Genomic DNA, 27,714 nt, shown 5'->3' with positions numbered 1-27,714 from the left:
AAAAAGTGGACAAAACAACCAAGATTTTTATTGCCATTGTGCATGAACTTTGACACTGCAGGTTACATAAGGAGTATCATGTAGTGAGTTGATGAACACTCTGACCTGCCAGTGATGTGCTCTGGTCGCTCTCAGTGCTGGTTTTGTATTGGTCGATGGCTTTAGCAACAAACTACTTGCCGATCCAGCCCTCCATGCTCAAAACCAAAGGAATGCAGGATGAGACGCTCGTGCCAAAGAACGGGCAACATCTGGGAGGACGACACCTTTTAGGTATTTTTTTTTTTTGTTTTGTTTTGAATTTTTTTTTTCTTCCCCCTATTATTGCACACATCTAGTTTACCAATGCCAAGTATACGTGGTACATTGGGAAAGCTATAGCTCTTGGTAAGGTGCTCAAATGTCTTTAGAAACCACAACATTGCATTGAACCTCTTTAAAAGCCACATATATACAAAATAGGAATGGAGCGTCAATGCAGGGATTCCACAAGCACACCAGATATCAAAATAAATGTGGATTATGTTTCACTCTTCCTATTTAAAATGCATGGGTCATTTACACTTGGGCATTGTAATGTCTGTTAAACAGCTCGGAAGGTGGTGCTTCGCAGAGGACACATGAGATGCCGGGAGGTTTCGTTACTTGGGTGACAGCGTCAGGAGGCCTGAAACGCTGCAACAACAGGCAGACGGCGAGAGAGAGGCAGGCCAGCGTGATGCTTTTATCTGCGCGTCAAACCGATCAATCTGCCTCAGCCATCTCTCAGTGCCCCGCGTGCTCTCTCGCAGCGATCAAATCAAAAAGGCCGAGAGACGTTTTGGGAATGAGTCGTCGTGAGCCCGTTTGTGTCTTCGACGCCAATATCGAATGGAATGCATTCAATGGAGTAGTCGTTTACTGGAATATTAGAGGAGTCTAAGGTTGGATTTCCACCTGAATGCAGACTGGAGGTAAAGGTTGTACAAACATTCATCTATAGCTTTTAGAAAAGCTGGGCATCAGAGCTTATGATAAGGACAGAAATGCACGAGGAGATCTGATTACGTAATGTCTACTCAAATGTCTACCAATTCTTTGATTAAAGTCTGATCTGAAGAGGCATCCATTGCTGGCCAAGTACGGCTGCGATGCCGAAGCTGATCCTACTGATCAGAACTATTATCAAAGTAGCTCAGCCAATGCCCGGCCTTGCTGGTCCGCCTTGTCCTTCCAGTTTTTGGTAATAAATGCATGTTTTTTTTGTTTGTTTTTTTTAGTTTCTTTTAAAACAGAAGTCTGTCTTTATTAGAGCTTGACCGATGCCTTGCAGGGCTCTTATTAATCAAACTGATAAAACCAACTGTGGTCATTTTCATTTGTGTAATCTGAGTCCATCGGCTTTGGTTTTTCTCTTTCTCTAAACAAAAATGAAAGACACTGTTGAGCTGTGCTGTACAGATTAATACAACACACCATCAGAAGAGTAGAGCAACATTTTTTTTTTTTTGTTTTGTTTGTTTTTTGGATTGACGCTATAAATGATCAAAATGAATGAATAAAGCAAGGCTGTCACATGTAAATATCCACCGAACATGACAACAGACATTTCCCCTTTTCAAATCATGTAGGAGACACTACGACGGGCGCTTCGCTGCAGTGGCCCCTTAATCAAGCTGTAGCTGTAATGTAAGAACCAAAAAGGTCGTATATAGAGACGATGTATCGTTTATTCATCATGAGCTACTATAGAAACACGGCTCCTTGTACATTTACAGATAAGTAAAAAATATATACTTAAATATATACCTATATGAGAAGTGCTACTGTTGTATCCAGTTTATATTTGAAGTGTGATTACGGTTTAAAACGAGACTATGGGACGTTTAAAGAGCAACTCAAACCTCATCCTGCATGTTTTATCCACCCACGCCAGAGCCACTTCAGTAGGAAATATATAAGATAGTTCTTTAACTAACAGCCCTAACACTAGTCTACCACTCTAAGGCTGGTGTTTCATCCCAGATGCTATATATTACTTCAAAGAAATGTTGCTTCTTAGATCACTATAGGAAGTTCATGCTGTGTATGACTTTTTGGAACTCTTTGATAATACAACAACAATATATTTTAAAATATATACAGTATTTTATGTACACTGACATTGTTCTCGGACATCCAGGATCGGTCAAGCTCTAGATTTGATTAAGAAATGAACAAAAGCAGCTTTAAAAAGTAAAACAAAAACAAAACACCGAGGTTTAAATTAAATCTACCAGAAAAATATTTGTACAACTAGACCACCAGTCTGCAGCACCGCAAGCTCATCCGTTATGGTCCACTGTCATCAGGCTCAGAGGAGCCAATCACACATGACCAGCACGCTCAAATGACAAACGCTGTGTGCCATCCAGGTGTCTGTCCAGCACGCTTCCATCCGTACACACACACACAACCGCAAATACCACCGGTCACAGTGTGTGTGTGGTCCGTACAGAGTCCCACCACCAGCAAAGAGAAGGCAGCCGTGAGTGCGACGCGGACCGCGTCCAACCTTTTAACCCTCGGCAGCCACTGTCTGCGACGGGCCTAGTCTCAGACTGGACCCGCAGGAGTGATCTGCCTGGGAATGAGAAAAACCGGGAATAAATGAGAGCGAATCTGCTTCGTCGAGCTGCAGATACTCTGTATGGACATACATTCCAAATTACCTGAGTATAGACTCTGATTGTGAAATACCTGAAGCGAGGCCATGTGCAGACACTGTGCAACCAATTGTGGCCGTTTTGTCTTTTTTTTTTTCCTTTTTTCCTTTTCTTCTTTGCCCAAATTAGTTTCCTGTTGCATTTCTTTGAGATAGGGTTTGACAATGTGACCTGGATAGTGTAAACATAATCCTGAATAGTACAGCTGCTGTTTTTTTTCCTGTTTGTACATAACACAGCCATACACAGATTTGGATTATTATTATTATTTTTTTTAAAACAAGCATTTTCTTTTTATAGAGCTATATGTATGAGATATATATATATACATATACATACATATATATATATATATATATATATATATATATGTTCAGAGAGCTTATTCATACTGTGAATGTTGAAACAGAACACAACACGTAATTAAATCAGAAATATACTACCAGTTTAAAATGCATGCCCCTCCCCCCATCCATAGTGCTCCGTTCTTCTCCCCAATGCCTGCGTATGATACCTTCAACCATCAGGTCCTTCCCTGCCAACGAGAGCTCAGACATTATGCACGACAGAACATTAAGGTGGAGAGTATTTGTGGTGGTGGTGGTGGTGGTGGTGGTGGATATTTGGGACATTGTTGCTACGTCATGCAGTAATAGGAGGGGGAGGGTTGGTCGAGGGGGGGGGGTTCAGCACAGAGAGACAGAGGCTCCCCTGGCAGAGCAGAGGGAGGTGATGGTGGGACAGTCAGTGGTGGCGTTAGGTGACACTAGCGTGGATCCTGGAGCCAGAGGCCAGCTCTGCTCAGGTCTAGCTGATGGCCGGGCTGTCTGTCTGGGACTCGGCAGTCTCTGAGGACGAGTCGGGCTCCTCTGGGGGGTCGTCTGTGCTGGTGCTTGTGGAGACCTGAGTGGGGGTGCCGTAGAACGACGCGGCCCCCTGGGGCTCTGAGCCGGCGCCCGCCTCCGCGTTGTCTTCGTCCTCCTCGGGTTCCGAGGCCGGGGTGAGGTGCAAGGAGCCGGGGAGCTTGACGGGACAGAACGCGGAGCCCGTCGGGATGAAGTTGACCTTGTTTTTGTCGGGGCAGGAGAAGAGGGGGGCCGATGCCAGCGTGGACTGCCTGGAGCTGCAGACAAACATGCGCAGTGTCAGTGAGGGGAGCGCGGATTCCTGACAGGTGCTGAAATTCAGAACAAGTATCAAACGGTCTGTACCTCATCTCCTCAAAGGCTTTAATCTTCTCACAGCCCTCTGGCGGCTCTCGCTTGAACATGTAGCTGTTGTTGGGTTTGGGCGAGGAGGCGAACTTTGGGAGTGGTGAGCTGCTTCCACTGTCTGCAAACACAGATAGAGGATGGACACTGGCTCACAGGAAAGCACTGGTACAATTCTACTAGTTTAACTAGTTAAACTGTGGCACTCCTGACATCGGCCAGATGCGCTCAACACGGGCTTTTGTTTCAGACTTAAGTTAAAGGTGCTGAGTTTATTCTTTTCTTCCAATACTCCCCTTTTATCAGTGATATTTCTGATGAAATAAAGATAGTTTGTCCGCATGCTGTCACATGTCTCTACCCTTAAGGCAGCAACACTTCTGTAGCACTTAAAATCTGCAAACTATTTATTAAAGACAGTTCAATATCAACTTTTCTAAATAAATTTTGACATATTACTGGATCATATTGATAAAATATTGACATTTTTTGCCCATCTGCAGACTTTGGCTCTCGTGTTAATTGCATTTGCCTGAAAAGCTGAAGAAATCATTGACAAAATTTAAACCCAGCGTGACGGACATGGTTAAATATCCTAAATGCATCTTCTACTTTATCGAAAAAAGGTACCATCCCAACGAGTTTATGTAAATGCAGACCCGTGTTCGCCTACTGAACTAGGATGTTTTAGTATTACCAGAGGGGCTTTATAAAAACAGCAATCATGTAATCCCTTTTATGACAGCCCCACATAAAAAGGAATCAAAATGAAGCGAAGACATAACACCTGCAATTTAATTTATAGTAAAAGAAATGCCCCAGAGCACAGAGGAGAAAAGACAGCCTCAGACAGAGTTGAATTACAAGTACAAACTCCCAGGCGTAAAATACTTTCCTCAGTGTGCACTGGTGCGTCTTTACAAAGAGAGCTGTAGAAAGCAGTACAGTAAATTTTGCCAAAAGATGCAACTACCACAATAACTGACCCATGATCCAGTCGTAAACCTGAACCATCTCTGAGCTTTACCCCTCATTAACCTGTTGCCGTTCCTTGCCGCCCGTGTGGACTTGAACCCAGAGGCCGCGATGTCCCACGCGGTGACGCTTCGGGACGCGCTTGACATTTCTCACCTTTATCCCGGTCGTAGAGTAGATCCTCTGCGGAGTAGGGACTGCCGTCGTGTGATCCTGGTGGGCAGGCCGGCGAGGGGCACGGCGACAGGCTGGAACAGCTGCTAGACCGGCCGGGGGCTGAGGGGGTCTGGGTGTCCACGCTGCGGGTGCTGCTGCTGCGTTGCTGGGGAGGGAAGGGTGCTCGCCGGCCATCAGGAACCTCCAGGGACTGCAGGACACCGGAGGGGAAGGACAGAATACCGGTCAGAGCTGTGACAAACGGAGTTCAAGCAACACACAAGTTTAGTAAAACAGAGAGAGAGCCCCACCTTGAGCTCATCCTTTTCTCCATTGTCTTTGATGAAGACCTTCTCCAGCTCATGGTTGATGCCCTCCATGCTGCTGGGCACCCTGGAGATGGAAGGCTTTGGCACTGTGATATTGGACAGCGGCATCTGGGCCGACTTCGACATGGAAACCTGCTGCAGTACACGTAGAAGCATGTAAACGTATGCACACAAAGGACTTTGGGCTAAATGTCCCATTCATTTCCTCCAGTTTAGACTGAACTCTCCTGAGACACTGTAAGAAAATACATGCAGGTGCCTCATCACATAAGTTTGATGCTAAGTCAAGACCAGGACATCCAGGGGCATCCAAGAGTTAAGGACGCACACCATGTAACCATAGTGACCATAGACTATATTTATGGATGCAAATGACAGCCCCAGTCAGACCTACACTGTCTCTCAACTGTCAGTCTTTGGAAAGAGGAACAATTATGTATTAGAACAAATGTCTCTGTGGCTCTTAGTTGACAAGAAATGAATATATGAGAAATCACATACTAATGGTTTTTTAATGTATTTTATAATGAGCATTGGAGCATTTCTCCAGTAATGACATTCCTCAGAGTGCAGCAGTCAGACGAAAATGCGTTCAAGGCAAGAAAAAAAAAAAAAAAACGAAGTAGAAACACTGGCAAAATAAAGACGTGGTTGACCACGTTTTTGGATGGTTCTCTTCCTGAAAGCAGCTTGTGGAAACCAGAGCAAACAGAGCGCATACTAATGTACATGTAAGTGTGTTTGTCCTGGACCGTTCGGTACAGGATGTGGGGTTTGGTAAGAGTCTGACTTCAATGCGTCATGTGATCCCAACATCTTTCGGGCCTCCAGTTGTTGCCCATTAGCCACAGTATATGCCGCCTGCAGGGTTAAAGCTTTAAAGCTGCACTCGCTGTGTGGATTTCTATGAACACTTGAGTCAACACACTCACAAAATCAAAGCTATTAAGTTGAAGAATATCATCAAAGATACCTGGAGGTGGCTGGCTGCGGTGGAAGTGTGGTTGGCGGTGCTGGCTGTGTAGATGATGGTGATGTAATGAAGGGGGGAGAGCCGGTCCTTGTCTTTACTGCGGCGTCCTCCTTGTTTACTGCGCTGGAGCTGCTGCCGAAGCTTCACTATCTGCTGGAATCAAACAGGTGAGGAGCATGAGATCAGAGACATGACATATTTATGTACGGTACCAGCCAAGTATGGGCATGCCTACCAAGTCAAGGGTTTCACATTTTAATTCATGTTCTACGCTGTACAAAAAAAGGAAAAAGGAAAAACTGAAGACGTCAAAATTATTAGGTAATGCATATTTAGTGTTAGTACAAAGAGGTAAACGGGAATTATAACTTTATAACAAGACGACGATATAGAAGTAAACTCATGTATTTATGCTGATATATTCTTCCGACTAGATATAGCCTGAGTTTCTTTTGTGTTAAAAGATTATTTAAGCTAGCGGTTGGTTTTGTTTTTTTCAGCAGTACCATAAAAGGACAACGCTCAATGCTCCAAATATAAAGAACATTCACGCTCTATGCAGTATGGGATACTGTTTCAAAAAGTAGTATCAGTGCACATTTTCAGACATTTAGGAATGAACAAAAATATATATTTACATGGATGGCCAACCACAGTATAAAGTGTGGGTAAAAGTCAGACCAAAAGATATGTCAGATATTTCATTATGGCCAGAGTCTAAAGTATTTTTGGACAGTTCACCCCCGAGTCCCGTCAGTTGGTAATGTCGTTAAATTTTATATTGAAACTCACTGTGACATCATAATGGTTGGACCCTAAGAACCGCGAGGCTTTAATTCTAGTCTCTTCATATTTCCTGGTTCCATTAGTTGTTAACAGCTTGACTGTCTGAACAGGAAGCACAGCTACAAAATGGAGATGTCTTTTGCAGGTCTGACACGCGTCCACCAGATGTCACTGTTGCGAACGCAAATAATAACTGGCAGCAATGACAGAGGCACCATCTGGAGCCGTATTATCTGAATTTCTATACTTTCAGATGAAGCTTTACAGACAGAGGCGTATCAGGATGTATCTTTATTTATTGCAGCTCGGATTTAAGTGAAGCAGCATGTAGTCAGAGGGGCTGAGTCCCTCCTAGTTACACTTCAGGCTGTTAAACCTTTGAGTGTATCTGGTGGAGAGATGAAGGAATTCCCAGTGCGCTACTGTACACCAGTCCTCCAGAACATGTCCATACATGTCCCCTCCCACTGTCCTCACACTGGCCCTCTTTACTGTAGAAAAACTGAACACATGCACGGCTTACAAATGCATCTGCTGTGTGAAAAGCCTGTTGTGTGATAGCTATATTTGGGCCACTGAACCAGTTACACAGTGCAGCCCTGCCAGTTTTTACTTCCACCTCAGTTTACATTTATGCCAGTCACCTGTCAAAAGACACTGAAACCGGTCTGTATAACGGTATGAATTAATGAGTAAGGATTCATCCAAAAACCACAATGAAGCAACATGAAGCAACTGCAGTGGGCTTCCCCAGCACTACATTTGTAAATGTAACAATTAATGGTTATTCTGAATGGGTGAGAGGAAAGCTTAGTATCTACAACTGATGAACTCAAGGATTAAAGCAGAAAGAAATATTGTGGTGGGAATATTCAGGCCTGGCAGTGCTCTCGAGAAACATGCCTCAAACCACAGGGACCTTCCTCAAGCCAATCATTCCTAAAATGAGATTACAAGACTCTCTTTGGGACATTGCCGTTTCATACTGGGATAACATGAGACATGATATAGAATTCAAAGTGAATGCAGAAAGTTATCTCAACAGTGAGGCTCTTGGCCAACACAAATAATTGGGCATAGTGCAATACAATGTGTACAGTATATATATCAGCTCTTATCTCCTAAGATATGCTACTTCCTTTGTAATTACATTATATTGTCTCCTGGGCTGATGCAATACAAAATGGTCCGACCTTCCCGTTTTATATGTATACACATGTATGTGTCTTTCTTGCATAGTGGTAGCATTTGTGAAATACTGCATTAAGAATCACTGTTAGGTGACTGTACAGTCACAGACAAAATACTAAACAAATCCTAAAACAGCCATTAAAAACTTGAAATTGATGGGTTTCATAAAAACACGAAACAAATTCCAAGTGTTGGGTCACTTCGGTTCCAGAGATCCACTAAAGAAGGCTGTGCTTTTTATTAAAAGACACATTTTTCTGTTGCCACGCTTCGTGTCTATATAAAGCCAGTGCGTTTGAGTTCTTCAGAGCCAAAAATGGCTAAAACAAGGAACCTAACACAGGAAACATGCCTGAAGGTACAGATTCTCTGCCAGGAAGGGTACAGCTGCCACCAGATCTCCAGGAAGTGCAGATGCCGTCCTTCAGCAGTTGGATACATTCTGCAGAAATGCAGTCGAACCAACAGCTTGGAAGACAAACCAAGATCTGGGCGCCCAAGGGTTTTCTTAAGCAAGAAATGACCACATCCTGATATGCATGTGCAGGGAAAACCACCGAATGACATCACAGGAGCTCCGACAGCTGTGGACAAACCAGTCAAACCAGTGTTCCACCCGCACTGTACGTGGTCGACTTTTAGATCATGGCTTAAGGTTCTACAAGGCTGGCAAGAAGTAATTCACGGAGAATGGGACAAGATCACCCCTCAACAGTGTGAAAGGCTCGTGGGGAACATGACAGCCAGGATTAGAGCTCCAGAGTGGCATTAAGTACTAAATATTAATTTGATGATGTGATGCTTCATTTATTTTTTGTGCAGTTTTGAACACATTCTCTTATTTGTTGACTTTGATGCCGACAATGTTGAGAACTGACATACTGAAACTGTAAAGAATTTGGTGTGTTAGTTTTGTGTAAAATTTTAAGGGTTTGATTTTTTTTCCACCCCTTTAGAATTATGTCTTTCCTGTGTCTCTTTATCTGACTCTCTGAACGACCGCACAAAAGCTCCTACGTGTACATGTACAAAAGGCAAATACATTTCTTGAATCTTGAATCATAATACTAATAAGAAGAATTTAAGGCAGAGCTGTTGTAAAAGATTCCACTGGATTACGCGCGTCTCCCCAACACCCTGTTTGATGAGTGAATGTACCAGCTGCATGGTTCATATTCCTGGTAACACCACACGGACTTGAAGAAAACCAAGCATACTGTCACAGCTGCAACCTTTAGTCCCACTGGACAGAAGGAACTACTCACTACTCTGGTGTTGGAGAGCCAAAGTGAAGCTGAACGTTCTGTGTTCTCTATCAACAGAGTAACAATTTGTGACCCCCATCCACTAGCTTAAGAGTACACAATGTAGAAAGCAGTTTGAAAGGAAGCCAACAGTCTCAGTCAGTGACTGCCAGGTTACTAGTCTGGTCAAACCAGACTAAACAACACTGCAGGAGTATAACACTTTCATTCAAAACATTTGAGCAAAGATAGTTTTTCATTGCTCACGAGTTTAGCTATTCACCTACTATGACTCTTTCTCCATACAAACGTCTGCCATGTTTGAATATGGCTGTTTTAGTGGTCGTGCATACATTGCTTATACAGCAGTGCACACTCTGTTACAGAGAGCTTCATATGCTACCGTCTGTATTTAACATTTGATGGTCTTCAGCTCAACCTTGTACTCAATGCAGACAAAATCACACACAAGTTAATGTTATTGCCAAACGCAAGAAAAAAAAAAACTGACGTTGATTACACTGTGATGTCACTAAACTGAGGGCCGCGACACACCGAGCCAGCGACTGGTCTTTTTTCCACTGAAAATGTTTTCCGCACCGTTGGCACAGCTGGTTGCCACTATCCTCTCACCAGTCAGCTGATCACAGGATGCTGAAGCACTTTGTCTTCATAGGCAGTTTTGATGACAGCACATTAAGAGTCATCATTACTGCTTTAGAGTCTTCATACTATGGCTTTAGGCATAGGTGTATTTTTATATTTTTAAATTTATTATGCTATTCTGGACATATCTTGTTAAAAGTAATAGTGAGAAGGAGGGACGGTAACTTCTACTTTTTATGCATTTCTTTTCTTTGCGAGCCAGATGTTGCATCATCCTCCCTAAAACAGTTAAAGCATTGTTATTCAGTTGTGGCACAACAGGTAGTTCGAGGATTTGATAGGATTCTTTTTTTTGAGGGGGTGGGGGGGGGTGTGGTTCAGTGATTTATTGTTATTCAATGATGCAAGCTACTGCCGTGTGAATTCGAGACCTCGTGTCTTGTCCTGCAGGCAGTAGGACTCCCTAATTACACAAACTAACAATCTTGTTGGCATTTCTGGTGTAGCTCCTCTAAGCAACTGCACTGCTGCCCTGTAACTCAGTAACGTGCCTGTGCACACGTCAGTCGGGGGCCGAGCTGTCGTCTGGCCAGGCCTCATTGTTCTCTTTGCTGCAGGAGGCGGAGAGGAGAGCCAGCTGGGCCTCGGCTGAGCATAAATTGCAGTGGGTTATGGCCATTGCAAAGAGGGGAAGTGGGTAGTTAAGAGTGAGATAGTGTTATCTGCCACCTCTTGGCGGCTCCTGTGTATCAGCAGGGGTGGAGCTGAGGGGGGCCGATAGTACCAGGCCGGGTGCAGCTTCAGTGGATGTGTGTTGCTGCTGCTGCTGCTGCTGCTGCTGTGCGCCATAAAGACACATACCACAGCAGTAATGTCACGCAGGAAGTTATAGCCTAAACACTTCCAAAACAGCTGTTCTTGATTCATATACAGTGGTCACATTAGTTTTGTTCTCAAAGAAATTCACCAGAATTGACAGTGATACGAAGGCATCTAATTAAGCGTTACTATAGTTTGACAAGACGTCCAAATAACTGAACTGTTGTTTTCAAGCAGAACGGTGCAACATGTAGAGAGTAGAGAAAAGAAGCTTTAAAGAAAAACAAACAAACAAACAAAAAAAAGATATGGGCATATTATAATGGGTCCATTCATTATCTGTCCTCTAGTGGGTCATGGTCGGCTGGAACCTGTCCCAGCTGTCATTGGGCAAGAGGCGGGGTACACCCTGGACAGGTCTTCAGTCTATCGCAGAGCTAACACAGAAAGACAAACAACCATTCATACCTACGGCCAATTTAGAGCTAGCAGCTGCCCTGACGCGCTTGTCTTTGGACTGTGGGAGGAAGCCGGAGTACCTGGAAAAACCTCCCCCCTCACAGGCACAGCGGAAACATGCCAGTGCAGAATTTTGCTACAATTGCAAGTGAAGATTAATGTTTTTGTTCATCCGCTCATCACGCAAGTTCCAATTTGTTCCATGCATATGTATGCACATGTAGAATAAATACTTTTCATCTTACACTTGGTTCTCTTAGGCAACTTCTATTCTAGGTACATTGTAGACCCAGATATTGGTATCTATGAAGCCAAATGAACTAAACGCGATGTTAAACAACATGTTTTAGGGCATGCTGACCCAGGATGGCCTGTAAACAGAAGGTATTGCATTTTGCCCTAAAATCCCCAGAAACGCACAAAAAGTATTCAATCATTGGCTTCATGTAAAATCCTTCTATATAAATACAAAGACCTTTATAATAACTAAGTTCCATCGACTCTTTAAGACCTCATAGTACAGTAGAGCATTTCACTCTCAAACACAGGCTTACTTGGGGTTTCTAGAGTTCCCAAAAGCTGAACCCATCTTAAAATAAAGAGCCCTGAGACGACTTATGTTATAATTGTTGCACTCAACATGAAAATAAATGGATTTCGGTTAGCTGAATATATGCGGGTGTCATGCCTCTTTGAGCTGGTCAGTGTTGCCCCAGGACGCAGAGCGCTGGTGGGTGCTACTCCTCTCTCCCGTTTCGTCACTCCAACATCCAGGAGTCTGAAAAAGAGCATTACAGACACACATTAGTTTACACTGCCAACAGCATACCGGCACTTTTACCGTTTAAACAATGTTTCCACCACAACCCATAAAAGGATCTGCAGATTCATCAACACACACTGAAAGCTGAGCTAAGCGCTGCCACACAGACTGAACTCGGTGGAGGACGTTCAACTCAACATCCAAAGGCAAACTATAAGCCATGAGCAAAGTGTCCAGTGACAATGTGAAGAACAAGCTCAGCGACAGATATTGGTGAGCTACAGCATAGAAGTTTTGTCACTAGAAAAATAAACTTGAACTTGAACAACAACGGACATAAAGTCGGGACAGTTATCTATATTATTAAAAGTGACATCTGGTGGGAGTGGCCCCTCGTTGTGACACTGACTTGCATGGAGCAACCTAATCACCATCTTGTGATCTACACACCTGTCATCATGTACTGTTCAGTGTACGGTGCGATTGCTGCTTTCACAAATACAAACCGACCTTGGAGGAAAATGTGAACTGTGAAGTGTATGGGAACATGTTTGCTCAAATTCATACAAAGGAGCTGATCAGATAGCGCTTCCCGCTACAGACAAAGGCCCAACACATACTGATAAAGCAAAAGCAACCCAGGAGTTTTTGTAGATAAAGAATTCAAGCAGTCACTCCCTACAATAGACCCTTAACAAAGTATAAAAAATGAAGATTTTGTCCAATTTAGTGTGAGAACCCAAAGATAAGGGGCTGTGATTATTAACTGTTAAATTTATTAAAAATTTCAGCTCTGCTTTTTGTCTTGTCTGCATTTTAGGCCTACATTCATAATATAACTATAACCTGATTAGATTTGGGCAAAAAGCTTAAATAAGAAAAAAAAATAAATAAAATAAAATAAAATGCGTCAGGTGGACTACGACAATCTGTGCCACTTGAGTCAATAATCAACTTTAAGCTAAGAGCAAAGAGGCCATGTAGCCTCTGAAGCTCGTCGGATGTGTAGGTGGTAAATGTCACACAAGCTGGAAGCGACAGGATGTATAGAGCGATGTGTGCGGGGACATCTGAGGCTGAGCAGCGTGAGATAATCACGGTGCAGGAAAGGTGTGGGCTCAAATTAAGGTCAGAGATGACACATTTCTACAATGGCCTCGGGAATAAAACGATACTACAGTTTGATTCAAAAGAGAAACGCGGTATGAAGCGGATACATGGCTTCTACATCTCAGTCCCACCCAGAAAGATAAACTAATGATTACATTCAGAATATGAGTACTTCTGCACTGGTAAAAGTACAGTGTGAATCTTAAAGCTTAACACTGGTGACACATGCAGTCCTGGATGCTGATGGTGGTACTGAAGATGATTGTTCGGTCCCAGAGAGGGACACCTTTTGTTTGTTCATCTTGATTTTTTCTCTTGGTTCGGCCCCAGATCATCCAATTAAACCTGAGGCCTACCTTAAAAAGGGCGCTAGACTTTTGATTTGTTTTTTGCCTTATTATTGAGACATGTGGACCTTTTGAGTACCATTTATGTCAGTTGTGGCGGAAGGTGCGGCTCACAGGTAAGACTGCGGTACTCTACACACCTCACCACGTAGGTAATCCTCTGTTTATACACACTAGGATTATTGGCTGGTGCCACCGGCGTAGTTTTTGGTAACGCATTTTAGTGGATAATGTAGTTAAGCCTTTTGTTTATTGTTTTCAAGAGGGAGAAGTCTGTTAGCCAGACTTACGTGTTGTTGTATTACCTTCATTTATTTGGCACAACCATGTGGTCCAGTGATTCCCCCCTGCTTTTGCTTCTTGTACCGTGTTTGTCCCTAAATTCCCCTTCCCAGGGACGTAATAACCATCATCTTTCTTTGGTGGTGGTGCAGATGGCTCTAACGTCGATTTTTTTCTATTTTTCTTTTTCTAAAAAAACAACAACAAAAAAAAAACATTCTGCAAAAAATGCAAAAATGGGTTTCAGTCTCTGTTGGAGATGCATGCCACTTTGCATATCTGTAACAGTACGGTGTTGTGTTTGCATTTGGCTTAATGTCCTGTCAGCACTTTACAAAAACCTGTCAGCTTCTCTCCCTCACATTCTTCTCATAAATACAGTATTTCAAATAAAGACAACTTCCCAATAAAGTTTTGATTTACATATTTTTCTGGCGTCCTTTGACAGCAAATGGGAAGTATTGTAGCGACTGACTCGACAGAGCAGGCTAATGGTGCGTTCACACCGCGGGCGACTTCAGCGGTCAGCGGGTGCCAGCGAACGTGTCGCCGCTGGAGTGTCACACGCTCACGCCATGGCACCGATGCGGGCGTTTGAAACGGGTATTTACTGTATATACATATATAACACGGGAAGGGGTGAAGCAAACACACGACTGTTTGACTTTCATGCTGTGCGGGTCGGACGTCGGCTTGTCGCTTCGCGTTCGGCATCCGCTGAAAATGCGTCGTGGCTTGTCGCCTTCTCGGCGCTGGTGTAAAAAAGGCCATCATGAGAGACGGGTGTGCCTGCATGGAAGAGCAAGACATGGTGCTCGTGGGGCATTCGGCTACACAACACCACCGCAGAGTTGCTGTTGAAGTTCTTGTTGGCATTGTTGTGTTGTCATCCATTTAAAAAAAGAACCAGGGAAATATGGTGGAGGCCAGCTCAACTTTGATCATGTGACTGGCAGCTACTTGAAAGAACGTGTAGATTGTGGTCTTTTTTTTTTTTTTTTTAACTGGTCGTCTGAACACACCGTGAGAGAAGTACACTAGTATAACATTATGGAAGAAATGGTTATATAATTATATAATGCAATACTGATAAAGACTATATTGTTTTATATATCTCGTTACATATCTTGTTTGCAGATACACAGCATTACACAATTTTTGTTTCTGTGCCAATTTAAAGAAATCTCCTGAGAACAATCACAAAAATACACTGGACGGACGCTGCCATTTCCATTGAAAACGGCTGCAAAGAGCATGTCTTCAGCGATCTTTGTGTCCAGTTTTGTTGCCAGTATCAAAGACTGCTGTGTGAATGTTTTCCCGGAGGTCTTGGATCCCATCACGCACATGCTGCGGGAGAACATATCTACTTTCTCAGATTGCTGGCGTCCGCTAGCCCTGTGCTGGCTCCACAACAAATGATCCGGAGTTTCTGTTGCCTCATCTGCAAGACTCCGCTGGGTCTCCGGCAGTGTTTGGATGAAAATAGACAAGGAAAGTAGGCATCTTAAATACTGAAGTACAAATCTGTAAGAGAGGTCCTTGGTATTACTAAGCTGACAGACGATGACAAACACGTCCACCAGAAGAGAACATACTGTATGTGACAGATCAGCCATCCACAAAGCATGGCAGACCTGATTAGAATTCATCAAAAATATCATTCACTCTGTTCAACACTTATTCTAAAGCTGTAGCACACATGTCTGGCTCTTGAAACTCCAATGCAGCCATCAGAATCTCAGTGGAGGGCGTTCCTCAATATATTATGTAATGCCATTTATGCAAAGTAGCCTATCACGCGGTTATTCATCACCCAGTGATACTCGCTCCGTGCCCGGCCATTACAACACATTGACTGACTCACTCCCCCTTGCAAAAGTCAGAGGACTCAGGACATGAGTTCCCACTTGTGCAGCCGACCAATGAATTTCACCCGCTTCCGGCAATACCAGCGGTGTTGGTCATCTTCTGTTTATACCTCCTTTGCGGACGCCCTTGCATCAGAACTACTCTCTCAAATGAAAGATCTGTTGTTGCATCTAAGTTGTCACATGCCGTATCACTGCCATTCTTTTACGAAGTAAGCCGTGGCTGACTCGCAATTCTTACAACATCCAATCATTTACACATTTATTACATGCTACTTATTAACATTGTACTTCAGCTCAGTGGTGACCTTTTATTATATTGTACTAGTATATTTCTGTTTTTTAGATAAGCCTAGAAATCACTCAGCCTCATAAAAAAAAAAAAAAAGTAATTCATGGCATTATTTAATACATGGCCTAATCATTTAGTCAGTGAAACAGTCCAAGCCCCCGTCTCTCCTCATGTGGACAAAATGCCACGACTTGATCTCTGCAGGGGAGCGGTGACAGCATGAAACATGAAGGCGAAGGGCCGTGCATGGGCCGTGCTCACCTGTGTGGATTTGTCTTTCATACAAGATGGGTAATGCACATGGGGGTCATGAGGCCACTGCCCAGTGAGGTAGGGCCCAGCTATCGTGCCAAGGGAGGAAGTCCGCCGAATGCCCCCCGTGCTCAGCACCTGCTGTGACTTTGTCCTTTCAACTGCAGAGGAGAAAAAAAAAGAAAGAGGGAAAACAGCATTAACAATATCATAGGAAACGCGATTCATTATCTAAATGTACAATTCTTCAAAGCTTTTAGTTGCTCGTCATTTTGTCTAGGGACCGATCCAGACATTTTTGAAATGATCACAATCTCCATCTTTTGCAGCTATTTATTTTAGGGCTGCCATAAACTAAAACCACGTCCATGTAGCATCAAAACATCTTTTTCAGATTTAACGATAGCTGGCTAACATCAAAGCTGTCTGCTGTGTGGAAGCACTTCACTCCGGCAAACGAAGTCAGACACGAATGAGTGAATTATTCAATGTGGAAAAGGTGGTAGTAGGTGGTCGTAGGGCGGTTATGGCCCTTCTGAAGCTTAAAACCTCTTAGACTTGCTTTTGGGTTAAAGGAGGCAATCAGGTTATGGTTAGCGTTAGGCATTCAGAGTGAGGGGCTAGGGAATGCGTTATGACAGTTATGTTTACAACCTGTTTTACTTCCAGCGTGTGTCAACATCACAGAGGGCGAGTATAGATAAGTCCTTTGAAAATAAATATTTTTTAAAAAACAACAGAAACCTGAAAGGGAAACAGACTCTACCAAGCTGACCAAACAGGTCAGGTTCCTAAAAACTGCATTCTTCAATGATCTAATGACACATAATACACACATAAGACACCAGCATGTTAACCCTCTAATTTAGGTTTACTCATGTGCTATAGGAGCACGTTTGTGAGGACTAGGTTTCTGGCTTCTTATTCTCAAAAGGTAAAAGGTATTTAATTATGTGTGTATGAATATCTGAAGTAAAGTATTACCACGTTTGATAAAGCACCAGGTACGGGTTACAAAACAGCATATTTTAGCTGTTCAAAGCAGCTGACGTCTGGGGTTTCTGGGTTGGACTTCAAAAGAAATGGGACTCCTCATTTTAACAAGTCTCTATCATCAACACACAGCGTTTCCTTCGCGTGCACAACGTTAGTAGTTTGTCCATGTGTGTGTACATGTTATTATATGGAGGTTCATGCATTCAACGTACATGTTTCAGTTCTGCAGTGGGATCAGGAGTTAGGTGCTTGGTTCTCTGAGCAAAATGCAATGACAACGTTAGCACGCGGCTGTTTAACAGATATAATCTCCATTTTATTTAACATCTTTGTTTGGCATGTTAACAAGCTGATATTGTACATTTTTTAAGTATAAAGTATAGAATTATCCACCTAGAGGGAATTACAGTTTGGATCAGTCAAATCACGTCACCCAAACATTAAAGTAGCCGATCAATAAAAGCATTTAATGGATAAATTCCTATTTATGGTCTTTTTAAATGATTATTTTTAACTTCCACCGCCTTCCCTCCACTTGGTGGAAAAGTCACCTTTTTGGGGAAATGCAGTTTGCATTTTTTAATATTATTATAAGTCAAAGCAAAACATTTGCAGTTAATATTTAGGGAAATCATAATTCAAGTTTAGTGTAAGAAAAAAAGAAAGAAAACAAAAAAGATTTTATTTTCCAGCAACGGTCGTCCCCGCATTAAAGCATCATTATTTTCACACTAACCATTCAGTATCCACAAGATGAAGTGACTCAACATAGCAAAATCCCAACACAATGTGTAATACTGCAGGCTTTCAAAAGTGACACGTTCATTCCTCTGAAGGAAATGCGCTGCCATCACATACGCAAGTGAAAATTAGTTAGTGAATGTGAAAAACTCTACGGGCATGACGATTCCAGCCCGTGATGTCCCAGGCAGGATTCATTACGCCCTGAATTTTGCAGGTTGTCCATCAAAATAAAATGACAGCTTCCATGGGAAACATGATTTGCGAGCGGAATGACCTTCTGACGGCAAGAGGACAATGGCCTCATCCTTTGCACGTCCGCTTGGGACGCTCCACTCAGTGTCCCAGTTGTTTTCTGGTGTCTCTGGTTTCTGCCACAACCCCGGAGAATCCTTTTAAACAAGGCCGAAGGTGGAGCCTCTCGCTACAAATCCCCAGGATTACAGGTACACTTGTGAGACTAAATTAGACTTGGACGTGTTCCCCCAACTATGTCACGTGGCTCAAGAAGACAGCGGACAGTTTCATTTCATTTCATTTGGATCTGAACTTAAGCGAATTTACCGAGCCTGTAGCAAACTAGCAGCCCAATCATGCACCAGGTGTTTTATTTCCCAGACTTCCGAAGCCTTAAATTTACTTGTGAATTTATAAAACTGCCTGTAATTATTGACAGCCGAGTCTATTGCCCAGAGGCGATTATCTACTAGCTGCTTCTCTGGCAAGGAAAATAGGAAAATACAGACAAATTGCCAATTTTGTGTGTGTGTGCCTGTGTTAGGCTTTTTATTTCAAACGTGTGCAATCTACAGCGAGTAGAGGGGCCATGCTACTGCCATTTATAAATATGCCTCGTTTTTTTTTTTTTTTTTTTGTGTGTGTGTGTGTGTGTGTTTTAGGCGAATTACAGAATAATCCGTTTTGGCTCATAACAATAACAACTAATAATAGACTGCCCTCAGTAGTTGGCAGGTGAGGATAGGAGTTGTTTTAGGCAGGAAGACCTCGGAAAAAATGACTGAACAAGAATTTGCGGGTTAAGTATTTATTTTTATTACAAAGGTATCTTCTTTTCAGATACTACTACTATTGTGTCCTTGGGTCTGGGATCTTAGTCAGCTGGGGACTGTACGGGCTCCCTGTCAATCACCAGGAGCCCGACAGAGCCAGCTTGCGACATGTGGCACATGACTGGCACAGCAGTGATAGGGGCGGGTCCTCCACTCGGTGTGCAGGAGGCTCAGAGGGACAGGTCCAGGCTAGTCTTGCACTGCGAGTGACCCGGTGCGCAGCTTGAGAGAGCTCCCGTGTGTCGCTGAATGTGTGCATTACTGGCTGAAGGATGAACCGCTCTGCCTCCAGCTATCCATTCACTACAACGTGCTGGATTCACGTTAATGTGTATTCAAAGACATTTAAATATGAAAAGTATGAGAAAAATAGTCGAAACAATCAAAGGTTTCAGGGCCCCCTGTAGTGACTCCACCGGCCCCATAAGTGTACTGAAACTACAGTATCTCAGAACAAAGGATTAAAGAGTCCGGTGAACAACAAACCATAATATGCAAATAAGGTTGAAAGACATAGGCTGGTTATGTTTCTATTGCCTTAAAATCAACACATTTCAGGAATATACCATTAATGTGTTTCAAATTCCTCTGTAATGTACATTTTAGACCATAACGCCCACTTCTTTTATAATTCATTCCATATTTGGGTCAATTTGTTTTAAATCAAGTTCAAAAGAACAATAATAATCGCGCACTGTGTGGTGCACAGTGCAGACCAACCCCACCTTAACCAAAGAGCAACATGTTGACTTTAATGATCTCATTAAAGTCAACATGTTGCTCTTTGGCTACAACTCTAGGAGACCAACAGTTTCTGATGAGCAGCTTAGACTTGAAGGTTCACACATCACATGTGGAGTGAAAACAGGAAACTACGGTAAGTATGCTACAAGTCCACCGGGGAAAACCCAGTCTTCACCGTAGATGTGTATAAAAGGTGAAGATGTAAGCGAGCAGCTTCGTTATTTTAGAGGAACGCGGGTATTTTTGTATAGAATCACCAAAAAACTCAGCAGCAGCAGCAGCAGCAGCAGCTTAGGTTTACGGATGTTCACCCAAGCTTCTATTATCCTCTTTAGTTGACCTCACTGAAGAAAATAAAATACACACAGGTGACCCGGATAAAACATGGCAGGCTTGTTAAGAGACAGGAAATGAGCAGGACCTGCAAAAGCAAAGACCTTTCTGAGGAAAACACAGAACTGAGCCCACCAGCGTTACACAGCTGCCAGTCGCAGTCACCGCAACAGAGAAGGCCATTGGCTTCCCCAGCTCCAAACAAGCAGATAGCAGGCTCAGCGTTTTGAACATTTACTACGAGTTTTGACTCTGTGGAGCACGGATGCTAATCACTAGCGTGGCAGAGCCGCTTTCAGGTCAATTTGCAAAATGTAAGCAGTTTGTTTATGCACGGGCCTATAAAAGTGAATTACTGTGTTTAAGCAAACTTTAGCAGATAAATATTACAGCTGCGGGTGGAACAGTGGTGCTGTGGTCACACTAGAATCTAGATTTTAACATGCAGGCTGTGCATATGTGTCTGAATGGTGACTCAACCGGGTAATACAGCTGTATTTCCAATAACAATCAGCACAAGTCATTAAGTTCAATCACACTCAATGCTATGTGTGCTAAGTAATGACAGAATATGATAAACAATAATAATTACATTTACAGTAAACATGTAAACTTTGTCATTAAGAAAAACCTTAAGTTTGAAATGGGTTCTTCATTCATAAATATCAAGTTTAAATTTCATGATTATGTTTGAACACAAACCTTAACATTTATAGGGATTGTTCTTTTAATTATTAAGAGAGTCAAGAGATTAGTCTAAAAAAGTGGGTGATAGATTTATTGATTTAACAATCGAACTGAACAGTATACAGCAATACTGTTAAAATGGGACACTTCATAGAATTTATTTTATTTCCTCTGCCCAAAACTGAGCCGCACAGTGAATTAAACATGTGCAGTAGCATGAAGATTAGAAGAAAAAGGCAGAGTAGCCCAAATGGATCGACGATGGCAGCAAATTTGATAGCTGGAACTTTCTGGAGGGCTGACAGGCTTCACCACGAATCTGTTGGATTTTAAACACGGAGCCGGTTTATATTTCCAGAGAGAAAGAGCCAGTGACAAACGTAAACGCATTGTGTCTTTATGTGCCGTTGCAGCTCATGTTGATCACTTTCAGTATTTCCAGTGAATCAATGTGACCGCAGGTCACCACAGTGTGGAAGTCTTTGTTATTTACAATCCCTTAGAGTCTGTGTGGATTTTGAGTTCACTCTCCCATTGGGTTGAAAGCCTTTGCAGGATAACAAGGTCATCCAGCATGAGTTTGAGTCATGTGACCATCTCAAACCACAAAAGAAACCCTTTACAGGCTCATACATTATTCAAAAGTCTCCATTTAAAGGACATTTCACAGATTTTGCTTGTTACGTCTCTTTAGAGGATTTGTCATGTCATCATGCAATGTTACAGTGTCTTTCTCTAGTTTTTACACCTCTGTGTGACAATCAATGGTTCATAGTAGAGTAGGTTCAGTAGAGTGTGAAAGAACATTTTTCAACAAATACAATTTCTTGGAGGGAAAAACTGTTCGTTTGCATCCATATCCACGAGCCCATCTTAACCACTGACAAACTCCTCAGCAACACCTACTACTCCACCTTCAAAACCACTGTGAATGACTAGCACCAACATCTTCCTGTTGTTTCAGTCATGAGCAAACTAGCCTTGCAGGTTTTCAAAATTTACTTTATTGTGCAAGTGCGTTAGCACACACGAGAAATTTGGTTCCAGCAACTACGCAGCAATAAAGACAACATAATGCAATGCACACAGCGTCACTGTTACTAGAGGCCGTTTTCAATTCCTTGAAGTTCATAAAACAAGTATGACGTTTGCAGTTGAACATCATCGGCGTTTAGCACAGCAGAGGCTTTTCGGGTGCCCATGGAAGATGTTGTTTAAGTTATGTTGCAGCTTGTTAGACGTGATGTGAATTAAGGAAGACTTGTAGCACACGCTGCCTTTCTCAAACTTGCTTTTCAGTTAATGTAACCAATGAGGTATTATCTGTTTGCTTACATAATGTGGAACGGGTGAATATGCCAATATGTTTGCTTCTTTAGTGGTGTCCGTAACTGAAGAACGTCATCTGTTCATGTATAAAAGATAATACACAAGTAGTATAAAACATGTATAAACATGTATAAAACTTAATATTTAAGGTGACAACTTCTGGTTTCGGTTTGTAGCCTCAGCCATGAGTGAGCATTGGTTGCATGCAGGCAAACATTTCCCACTTCCTACTCCATCCTCACGCCTCTAGCTGCTACTCAGACTATAAACAATACTAGCATACGCAAAAGGAAGTCTTGACCAATATATCCCCTGGCTGCAGCAGAAGCACTGGAAGAAAGTATCCCCAAAATGTTAGCAGATGCTCCAGATGCTAGATTAGAAAATGACAGCGGACGAGTTTGCAGCGTGATCAACTAGAGCCTGGAACTAGCTGGTTTTCAGCTCGTCAGGTCACGACTAGTGACCAGTCAGACCATCTCAGACACATCCCATTCTGAGCCACTCATGTTTAACCATGCGGAGCCACGCAAACAATAACAAAGCTTGCAATTCGTATTATATGTACAGCCACGGAACAATAACAATAACAACAAAAAAAGGTCAAAAAGACATAAGAAGTAAAAGTCCTATTTTTATTTTTTTTTTTTTGAATGATGCAGAGAAGAATAAATGACATTATGTGTTTGTTCCACATATTTTTAACAAGTGTCTTTGGTTGGGAATGTAAAACATGTTGGCTTAAGTGGATATTACCTAACTGAATTATTTTTTCAATTAGTCACTCATCTATCAATTAAAGGATCTGCTGATGATTTTCAGAGCAGTCGATTAATCGTACCTTCTACTATTCATTTTTTATTTAGACATTTTCTCATTTTCTACTGAAATATTTTACATAAATGTTTATATATACACTGAGTTTTATAGTGAATTGCTGTATATATTAGAACTCAGTGTAATACTCCAAATAGCAATTATGTTACATCTATATACATTATGTTCATATAGCGCAACCATGAACTACCAACCAGTGACGTGAATAATATTAATGACCCCATTAAGATGTAGTGTTCTTGTGGCATTTTAGTGGATTTAAGTGGATGCTAGTATGCACCACCTGAACTTTGTTACAGATGAGTAAAGAAAATGTGATTCATGAAACCAAGCCACCTTCTTCCATTGCTCCCACTGCAGACACTTTCAGGGTTCAGCATGAGCACACTGACTGGTCAGTGGTTACGCACAGTGTGTTCTGAAATATTTTTCTCAGAACTGGCATTACGGACACGGGTTCACTTTGAAGTGCTGTAGTGAGGCCTGGGCACCCACAGCTCTCTCGCTGGTTCACCACTTTTACGTCCTTAAACTACTTTTGATAAGTTGCCAGTCAGACCAGTACAACCTAACAAGAACTCCAGGCATATCATCAATATTTATCAGACGTGCATACAATTTATGCTGCATGGGAGATACAATGTGTGTGTATACATATAAAAATGTGCGTGTGTATATACACATATATGCATATACATATATATGAATCTGTCATGCACCATGAAATTTAAGCCCATGTGATAAAAACCAATGAAAGAGTCATCAATAAAAACTCGCTATCCTTGTACCCCTCTCTTTAGCGCCCACCAACAAAAATATATGTCTTTTGAGCATTTCACTGCTTCACTATGTTGACCAGCTAATCTGTGACTTGGTCCGTCTGCTGTTTGGTCTGGGGCTGGCAGCATGCAGTGGCTTTATTAGGCATTTTTCATCGACCGGCTGACTGATGCTGATGGAAAAACATGTTGGATGACAGATAAGAAACCCAAACCCCTTGCACCAAAAGAAGCCAAACACAGGCAAAACAGAGTTGATGGGAAGTGCATAGTTGGTGGTGATTCACTGAGAGATTGCATGATGATGATTCCACGGAGAACTAATGTTAGGGTTAGGCTCTACGAAGCATGAAAGATCATCCACTTCATTTGGCCACAGTCAATGTTAAGCAAAAGGTCATCGAAATGACGGCCCCCTATGTGTTTGTTTATTGGTTGCTGGTAGGTGTCCATACTGCCATCCTCAGTGCCACACAGGTTTGAAGAATGCCCCATCTCGGCCACATGACCAAAATGCCCCGGACACGCTGCCACGCTACCGGCAATAACATCTAAGAGGGGGAGAAGATGCAAAGTCGAGTGCATACATTAGCCTGCAATATCCTAATCTACAGGAGGAAGCAGCAGGGCTCATATGTAGCAACCACCGTGACACATGACACACTGTGTGTGGCTGGATTACAAAAAAAAAATATCACCAATAAAGGACGTTATGCTCTTCCAGCTAGTTTATGTTTGCCTGATAGTATTTTATGATGTGTGAGCATGCAGTGTCAGAGGCTGGCCTGCTTGCCCAGAGGGCTATGTTTACGGTTATGTCTCAACGACTGCTAGGCCCAAATGTTGCCATAGGACTACCAGCTGACGACGCTTTTTTTTTTTCTGCCCTCCACGTTTCAATCATGGCAAATAGTCTGCATGTAGTAAAAATAATAATACACGATCGGAGCCCATATAAGCTTGTGGAAATCTGGCTAATCATCCGTGTCGTGTGGATCTGTGGGCTCTGTTTATCTTCGACAGAGTAGCTGCATCATCACTACACAGGCATCCACTCAATGGCATATGTACCTCATCTTAGCGAGGGGAATGTCGACGTGCTGTGATAACAGCTACATTAGCTACCGGGACATTATTCCGTTTTAATCGCAATTGCAATACGCTCGAATGAAACGAGATGACAACCTGCGCGGTGGCGTGCTAAAATATCACTGACATCGCGATTTAAATTAAAACACGGTTGCGGGATAGCCTACATGGCGATTGTTGATGCATCGCCTCGATGTTTTTGACATCAGTCGTCAGATATCAGCGTTATGACCCACATAGAAAGCTAGACAACTAGCCTAGCATATCACCACGATATGGGGTAGCTCTATCGTGGCTACACGGAGTTCGCCACATTGAATCCACCTATAAATGAATAGGACATTTTAAGTTGTTCGCTACTGTGAAAGTTACATTGGCTTTGCTGAGAAACCCTACAGCTTTTTCTTGAACGATGACAGTTCGCTTTACAATTCGGCTCACATGTAATAAAAATATCCGCAACCCTTCGAGTACAAATGTAATAAATCGAGTTACGTCGCATGTTATTTCCATTAGCTCGACTGGCCAAAACACAACGTGGCGCTTCATGGCGAACACTGGCAGCAGTTATTAAAGTTGGCATTTTATTCAGGTTTAATGTCGGACGGTGGACTATGCACACGCCGAACATAGGAGTGACGTGTAGCTAATCGGAAACACAACAAGTTATAAATTTTAAATGTACCCACGGTGTCCTTTTTTGTTGACACCCTTTAATTATAGGATTCTTTTAAGCTAGTCTGGCGTGACTGTCGCTCCAGCAGGAGACGGAACGCCACTAGCATAGCACCAAGCTATGTGGACGATGATGCATTTGTAAAACTCCATTTACTTTGATGACCGAGGTTACCTTTGGAAACTGACGGATGTGGAGAGCGTTCAGAAGACCTCCTGCTGTCCGGCGGTGAATGTCTTTGCCTGGGGACCAGCCTGCCGTCCGAGCCGCTTCCACCCGGGTTGGCGGGACTGGAGCAACGGGACGTCGTCGGTCCTGTGTTGCTCCCGGCTACTGAGGAGGAGGAGGAAGCGGAGCGGGTTGGGCTGTGCCGATTTCCACGCAAAAGCTGGTACGGCACCGTGGCACGGACAGGCTGCAACCGGACCGCGGTGTTGTTGTTGTTGCTGTAACAGGAAGAGCAGACGGCTACAGGGGAGCCGTCGTGTTTAACCCGCTGTTGAGAGGAGCCGGCTGCTGCAGTTGATGCTGACATGACCGTCCACTTTCGCTTGTTGACCAAGTTGTTTCTGTACTTAACAGCGTGTGAGATAACAGGTTAAAGTCCCGTTGGCACAACGTTTAACACGCTTGTTTTCTCTCCACGCGATGTGTGTACAATTAATGAAGACGAACTTTTCCAACTGAGTTATCAAAGTTTCTGAACTTCACTTTTCTGCGATGCTGGCGACAACTTTACCAGAGGCAGGTCTTAGTCCGCGTCTGAGTGCAAACGATGCTCCTGAAGCCTCAGCTAAATACGTCTAAAGTCTTTATAGCGGCGTGACCTGGTCAAAGTGGTCCTTGTTTAGTTTCTCGAAAGGCTTATCCCACCACACAGTCTCTAAGAAAACAGTTATCATATTACTGACAGGAGGGGTTGGACCATAGGCGGGACTAAATCACCCCGACTTCTCTCTGATTGGTGACGGACTACTTCCTGAAAAGTCAACCACGTTCCCATTGGATGCGCGGAAGCTTTGACCAATAGAAATGAGCGACACGTTAACTAGAACTAGAAGCACAGGCAGAAGGCTTAAAAAAAAAAAACATGTAGCATAGGTTATCTAGTTTATTCAGAAACTTAAGTGACCATTTTCTGTGTTTTATGGCAAGGCTTAAACGACCTTGTAATATAATATACTGTGTAGTATTTCATATATATTAAGAGACATAAACACTGAATAGCTTGATAGTTACACAAACTGTTCAGTACTACATGCACTGGCAACATTGGAACTAAATAGTTTATTTAGAAAAGGGAAATATGTGTACACAGTATTTTCATTCCATAGATAAAACGTTTTTCTCTCAAAGTCCCACAGAAATTAAGTATAGACTGTATATAAATATGGACAATGGGCCCCATCCACTAACATGGAGGGAACTTATGACCTATACTGCAACCAGCCAGCAGGAGGAGCTCTCTTTGCTGCAGCTTCACTTTTGAGGAGCTGCTCCATCGTCCATCTTTATGCGGTCTATGGTTTGAAATCTGCTAGTCCTGCTTTAAATATTTTGTCTTACACATTAATAGATTACCAAAACAGATTTTTTTGTTTACACTTAGTCTAGAGGATTATTATGGGAGTGAAAATGAAACCTTCATGGTCACCGTCACAAGAGATATGTTAAGTAAAATAAAGCTTGGATATCAGCAACAGCAGTTTCATAGCGGGTGCATCATGGGCCACTGGATCTTTACTCTGAATCTCTTCACAATACCTGTAGAAATACCTAAGAATGCCAAAGTTTTCAGTGAACCCATAAATGTCGCCTAAATCATCACTCGCAACAGAATACAGACTACTTTTCACCAAACAAGTATGAAAGCGATAGTGGCAAGAAAAACGTTTAACAGAAAGAAACCTTGAGCAGAAGCGAAGGAGAGCTGCCAGAGATAAACATGCATCTGTCATGGATACATACATCTGACTAATGCATGTATGTAGAATCTGATCGTGATACAAATACAAGAAATAACTGGTGATGGGTCCCACCAAAATTGAACTAAACTCTATTACTACCCTGGGCCCACCTCTAG

At 42.7% G+C, this 27,714-nt stretch overlaps 1 protein-coding gene across 2 annotated transcripts; it reads right to left on the bottom strand.

Moving 5' to 3' along the window:
• Positions 1-6: 6 nt before the first annotated feature.
• glcci1a (glucocorticoid induced 1a) lies at positions 7-26,529 on the bottom strand. Of its 2 annotated transcripts, none has more exons than XM_047604793.1 (8): positions 25,806-26,529; positions 16,360-16,511; positions 12,122-12,211; positions 6,329-6,481; positions 5,338-5,490; positions 5,027-5,237; positions 3,896-4,016; positions 7-3,807 (listed from the first exon to the last, which is right to left on the bottom strand). In XM_047604793.1, exons 1-8 carry the CDS (start codon positions 26,164-26,166, stop codon positions 3,492-3,494), a joined length of 1,557 nt encoding a protein of 518 aa, XP_047460749.1. In that variant the 5' UTR covers positions 26,167-26,529; the 3' UTR covers positions 7-3,491. The 2 variants fall into 2 exon arrangements, with proteins under 2 accessions (XP_047460749.1, XP_047460750.1); XM_047604794.1 differs by having other exon boundaries at positions 6,329-6,478; positions 25,806-26,528.
• Between the last annotated feature and the right edge of the window lie 1,185 nt (positions 26,530-27,714).

Source organism: Mugil cephalus, chromosome 14, assembly GCF_022458985.1.
Source record: "Mugil cephalus isolate CIBA_MC_2020 chromosome 14, CIBA_Mcephalus_1.1, whole genome shotgun sequence".
Taxonomy (NCBI): Eukaryota; Metazoa; Chordata; class Actinopteri; order Mugiliformes; family Mugilidae; genus Mugil; species Mugil cephalus.
Note: the sequence above shows the minus strand (reverse complement) of the source record. Positions and strands in the feature narration are given on the sequence as shown.